Here is a 6,002-nt window from a genome sequence, read left to right on the forward strand (position 1 = left end):
GATCTTGGACACGCCAACTTCGGTAAAGTTTACCGTTCAGATTTGTCCGCCACTGTTATCCATCGAGAATAACCAGTATAACTAATAAAATTGTACAACTAGTTAAAATGTATAACCGTACAACTAGTATAACTGTACAACTAGTATAATTGGTTTAACTGTACAAATAATACAACTGGTATAACTAATAAAATTAATTTTTAATATTAAAAATAATAAATAAATATGGGCCGGGTTTTGGATACATGGGTTTGGGTCCGAATATATCTGGTTGGGTTGGTAAATAATTTAAAGTTTTCAGGTTTTTGGGATATTTTGTTCTTTTTTCATATTAAATTTAATTTAAAAAGAAATTCAAATTGAAAGAGGTCTAAAGTAGATGTTTTTATACCCAAGTGGGTCATTATAGCATTTGATCCCTCTTACGTGGTTTTTCCAAAAGGGCAAAATAGTCTTCTTAAGTTGAATTTACTACGGTAGTTATTAGTTTATAACATGTTAGGGTAGTTTATTAATTTTGGTTTGTTTTGTGTATATAGAGCAAATTGACTCTAAAAAAAAAATAGTAGTAATTACAAAAAAAATATTTTTAACGTGGTCATCAAAACACTAAACACTAAACCCTAAATCCTAATCCCTAAACTCTAAATCCTAAACTCTAAACCCTTGGGTAAATCCTAAACCCTTGAATAAATCCTAAACTCTAAATCAAAATCACTAAACACTAAAACACTAAAACACTAAAACACTCTAGGGTTTAAGGTTTAGGATTTAAGGTTTAGGGTTTACAGTTTTAGTGTTTAGTGTTTTTTATTTAGAGTTTAGGATTTATCTAAGGGTTTTGAGTTTATCCAAGGGTTTATGGTTTATCCATGAATTTAGGGTTTAAGATTTAGGGTTTAGGGATTATGATTTAGGGTTTAGTGTTTTGCTGACGACATTAAAAATATTTTTTTTTGAATTTTTTTTCTGTAAATACTATTTGTTTTTATTTTTTTATGTTAAAAACAATATTTTGTTTTTTTTTAAGGATATCGAATTTGAAATAATGAAATTTTATTAGTTAATGAATCTAGAGGTTCGCCCTCGGAAGTGAAGCCTAGAATAACTCCAAACGACCTTATAGTCATGGTCATTGATCTTGACAGGTGACTAATTAAAATTTGTGGTACATTTCGTTTTTTACATTAGAATTTTACAGGCTAACCAAAAGAAAACATTAAAATTTCGGTTTTTGTGGACCAGAATAGAACTGCTACTTGCATGCATGCATATGATGATTCTACCAATGGGCTACGCTGGGTCCCAAAGTCAAACTTTGTCCATAAATAGACGGTCCAGATTTAGTGTAATCGATTTTTAAATTAACATCCACCGTTGTTGAAGGAAGTCAAAGAGGGGTAAAATCGTAAATGAATTAATATAATCCACTGGTGGAACTGATCCGATAACAGAAACATTTTTTTTTCTAGGGAAAATTATAGAAACTACACGGCCATGTTTTAGGATTGTCGCTAGAAAGTAAGCGGCATGGGAAGAGCGTTCGTGTATGTGATCGTGGGAGGAGGTGTTGCTGCTGGTTACGCAGCTCTCGAATTCACAAGGAAAGGTGTCTCCGATGGCGAGCTCTGCATCATCTCCGATGAACCCGTAACCACCCACAACCCCTCTCTCTCTCTCGCTCTTTATGTGAATTACTTTCGAAAGTTATGTGGGTTTCCTGAAAGATTAGATCTCTATGCTCAAGATTTTTTTGAATTTCTGTGCATGATTCTTAACAACTTTCTATGCAGCAATGCTTATGGTTTGTGGATCAGTATTTATCGCAATCTTATGTTTGTTTTGATCTATTGCTTTTTTTTTCTCTCTAGGTTGCACCATATGAGAGGCCCGCGTTAAGCAAAGGTTTTCTGTTGCCAGAAGGTAAGATAAACCTGGTAGCTTTGTGTTTTTCTGCTTTTGGAGGAAGGGGAAGAAGCTAAGATGTATAGACACTTCTCAAGAAAAAATATATATTTTGAGTTATATTTTCACTCATTGAGTACCCCTGTAAGGGTTAATCCACGATCTTATCTACAGATCCTACACGGCTTCCTTCTTTCCACACTTGTGTTGGGGCTAATGATGAGATACTGACCCCAAAATGGTACAAGGAACATGGTAATTTACATTGACACATTTGATTTTTATTGAGAAAGTACTATGACTATGAGAGCAAGTTCTGACAAATTTGTAAAATGCTTTTTTCCAGGAATCGAATTAGTCCTTGGAACTCGTGTTAAGTCCGTTGATGCGAGGAGGTTGACTCTTGTAACAAGCACCGGGGAGACTATAACTTACAACTTTTTGATCATTGCAACAGGTGCCAGGGTATGGATTGCACAATAATAATCAAGTTATCATCCTTTATTATGTTACAACCTGTTATTACTTACGATCATTTAAGATTTAAATTTAACTGTAGTCAATGTCCGTTAGATGTTGTGAACATTGTTAAAAGTTTCTTGTCACGTGTGACTTGTGTAAGCAGGCGCTGAAGCTCGAAGAGTTTGGGGTGGAAGGCTCGGATGCTGAAAATGTATGTTACTTACGAGATCTGAGCGACGCAGACAGGCTTGCCACTGTGATCCAATCAAGCTCCAATGGGAATGCTGTTGTTATCGGTGGTGGCTATATTGGCATGGAATGTGCTGCATCTTTAGTGATCAACAAAATCAATGTGACCATGGTTCTTGCAGGGGCTCACTGCAGTAAGTACTCTCCACTATTACTCGAAAATCTTGTGTCTGTTTGGTTGTGCTTGACCTTTTTCAGTTTTTCTATGACAGTGGCGCGTCTCTTTACTCCCAAGATTGCAACTTTCTATGAAGACTACTACATGGGTAAAGGAGTGAAGTTTATCAAAGGAACTGTTTTGACATCATTTGAGTTTGATTCGGATAAAAAGGTTAGATAACTTTTAACTTGAGATTCAACTTGGAACTAGAAGATAGAACAACGGAGCCTTTTGATCAAATGATGATGTATAAATCTCCAACGTTGTTGGCTGTAGGCCTGGGCATTCGGTTTTCGATTCGGTTTCGGTTTGGGTATTTTTGTTTTTGGTTTTTGGGTTCTAAAAAACTAAGAACTACTGTATTTGGTTATTGACAAAATCCGGCTCGGTTATTTTGTTATTTGGTTCAATTCGTGTTACAAAATTAGGAACCGGTTAATATCTAAAAAATTCAGGTTCGGTTCTTATTTTTCTGCTACTTTCGGATTGTGTAATTCAGTTTTAAGGTTAAATATCAGATAACTGAGCTTGTTCGGATAAAAATGTTGGGTAATTCGGATAATTTTACATATTTTGGGTTAAAAACGTTCGGATTATTTGGTTTATAAATATTATTTTAGGATATTTGGTTGTTTAGAAACTTTATATAATTGATATTTTAGATATATAATATGTATTTCAAAAATCTGAATATTCATTTGGTTCCTGGTTCGGTTTTTTGGTTCCAAAGATATAGGATCTGTGAGGTTATTTATGAAATTTGGTTCGGTTATTTCAGTTGGATTCTTCGGTTCCAGATAAATATACCATGCCTAGTTGGCTGTGTTTATTTATTGATATGAGCTTTTGATTAGCAGGTCACGGCGGTTAATCTGAAAGATGGGAATCAGTTACCAGCAGATTTGGTCGTGGTTGGAATCGGAATACGACCAAACATAAGCTTGTTTGAAGGACAGCTAACAATAGAGAAAGGAGGGATAAAAGTGAACAGCCAAATGCAGTCAAGTGAGAGTTCAGTGTATGCAATAGGCGATGTAGCTACATTCCCAGTGAAACTATATGGCGAAATGAGGAGGCTAGAGCATGTGGACTTCGCTAGGAAATCTGCACGGCACGCAGTTTCAGCGATCATGGAGCCAGAGAAGACAGGAGAGTTTGACTACTTGCCGTGTTTCTACTCAAGGTTCTTTGCCTTCTCCTGGCAGTTCTATGGAGACCATGTTGGTGAAGTTGTGCACTTTGGGGAGTATGAAGACGGTGAAGTGTTTGGAGCATATTGGGTTAAAGAGGGTCACCTTGTTGGGTGTTTTCTTGAAGGTGGGACCAAAGAACAGTATGAAACTATCTCTAAGGCAACACAGTTGAAACCAGCTGTTACTGATATGGAAGAACTGGAAAGAGAAGGACTCGGGTTTACTCAGACAGTGGTGAGTCAGCAGGTGGTTACTGAAGTTAAGGATGTTCTAAGCTCTGAGATTGTGAGGCAGACGTCAAGAGTTGTGAGTCTTGTGACGGTGGAGAAGCCTTTGCATGTATGGCACGCGGTGACTGGAGTTGTTGTTGCTGCGTCTGTGACTGCGTTTGCTTTTTGGTATGGTAGGAGACGTCGTAGATGGTGAAATAATTCATTGGCAGGGCAGTGCCTGAGATTTTCTCGACTAGAAGCGAGACTTTTTTTTGGCCCCTTAAAATTTTTAACTAGAAATTTTAATTTTTTTAAAAATATTATCATTGAATAATATTAAAAAGTTTAACACATAATTTTTAATTGATAACTTCTATAATTAATTAACATTTTGTGACATAATCAATCATCAATATAATCTATATTATAATAGATGATTTTTTGCTCACTCCTCAGCGCGCCACATCAGCGTTTTGTAGGCTCCATTTTGAAAAAGTGTGAAAAAATGTTAAGTCCATGGTTTGAACCCGGGTTATTAAAATATAAACACCAACATTTATACCACTAAGCTAAATGATACTTTGTACATTGATGGTCGAACCTAATATATATTTATGAAAGTTGGAAGCTCTTTCTTCTTCGGTTTCCTCTGAGGGTCGGACCTACAAGTGCGTTATGGGTTTCATTTTTAAATGAGATTCATCACGTTATATGAAAAAAAACAATTATAGTTTTCCCATATTGTAAACTGTCTTTGTTTAACATGAGTTAGGATTCTTTTCATCATTGTCTTAGACAACTTTGTAGTGTGTCTGTTCGTCATCTATTTTTTCACCGGTGAACTCTTCATCTCCCCATCTTAAATCGCTTGATCATAAATGTTCCTGATTTGTAGTCCTTCTCGAAACCCTATATATATCATTCTCATCTTTGATGAACCCAATTTGCATCTCCACAAAACTCATTGATTCCTCTTAGCTTTAACCAGCTTCAAGAAAATGTCTCTTTCTGCCTCTCCAGTTCCTCAAATCGGCATCCCCGGCATCCGTCACTCAACCTTCGAGTCTCTTTGTCTTGGTTGTAGTAGTCAGAGCATAGCCTCTAACCTCCTCGCTTCTGGGATTTTCTGAATTTCAAGAAAGACAGTGAGTTTAAGGGAATCACGGTTCTCTTCTTTGATGAAAAGGTAAGTTAATCTTCGATTTATCACACTTATTTAATATAATTGTTTTAAATTGATTTTCTGATTCTTTGTTGAATAATATTATTTGCATATTCCGTGATTCATGGGTTTATTCCCGCCGGACGTGCTAATCATTACATGTCATCTTTGAAAGCCGGTTCCATTGTGAAAATCGATCGTTTTGGGGTTGTTAGGTTCTCAAGCATGTACAAGATAACTGATCATTCATTCCTCATTCGTTTCATCTCACCAACTATTAATGATGAAGTCATCACAGGTGCTCCTGAGATCAATTTCCAGTCATAACTAGACTGTTCGACAATTTCCAAGTGATTGCGAACATAAACCTAGAACTCTCAGGTATATTATCATATTGCATCTGGGTTTATATTATGTTTTGATATCATAACTGATATTTAAACTCGCAGATGTGGTTGGAAAAATCCGTTCTGTCCAGGGCTCTGACCTTACCAAATAAACAACTCGAGTCCTTATCCGTCTCTTCATTGACCCGTAAGAAACAATCAACACACAATTCTCCTTATATTATTATTTATATTGTGCTAACATTAATAATCAAAAATATTTCATATTCTGTGGTCGTCTATTTATCTCCCTTACTTATCAAACTAATTTTA

The 6,002-nt window shown here is 35.9% G+C and overlaps 1 protein-coding gene across 2 annotated transcripts; it reads left to right on the forward strand.

Annotated features, from left to right (window-relative positions):
* The first annotated feature begins 1,469 nt into the window (after positions 1-1,469).
* LOC106325201 (probable monodehydroascorbate reductase, cytoplasmic) lies at positions 1,470-4,456 on the forward strand. 2 transcript variants are annotated; one of them, XM_013763226.1, is made up of 7 exons: positions 1,470-1,650; positions 1,872-1,923; positions 2,080-2,160; positions 2,252-2,370; positions 2,531-2,750; positions 2,829-2,947; positions 3,631-4,456. In XM_013763226.1, the coding sequence occupies exons 1-7, from the start codon at positions 1,531-1,533 to the stop codon at positions 4,393-4,395; spliced, it is 1,476 nt and encodes a 491-aa protein (XP_013618680.1). In that variant the 5' UTR covers positions 1,470-1,530; the 3' UTR covers positions 4,396-4,456. The 2 variants fall into 2 exon arrangements, with proteins under 2 accessions (XP_013618680.1, XP_013618682.1); XM_013763228.1 differs by having other exon boundaries at positions 3,634-4,456.
* Positions 4,457-6,002: the final 1,546 nt, after the last annotated feature.

Source organism: Brassica oleracea, chromosome C2 (assembly GCF_000695525.1).
Source record: "Brassica oleracea var. oleracea cultivar TO1000 chromosome C2, BOL, whole genome shotgun sequence".
Classification (NCBI taxonomy): domain Eukaryota; kingdom Viridiplantae; phylum Streptophyta; class Magnoliopsida; order Brassicales; family Brassicaceae; genus Brassica; species Brassica oleracea.

Coding starts and splice junctions, on each gene's coding strand:
- LOC106325201 (XM_013763226.1), top strand. CDS start 1,531: ATGGGAAGAGCGTTCGTGTATGTGATCGTGGGAGGAGGTGTTGCTGCT. Junction 1,651..1,871: donor GCATCATCTCCGATGAACCC/GTAACCACCCAC, acceptor TTTTCTCTCTAG/GTTGCACCATATGAGAGGCC. Junction 1,924..2,079: donor AGGTTTTCTGTTGCCAGAAG/GTAAGATAAACC, acceptor TCTTATCTACAG/ATCCTACACGGCTTCCTTCT.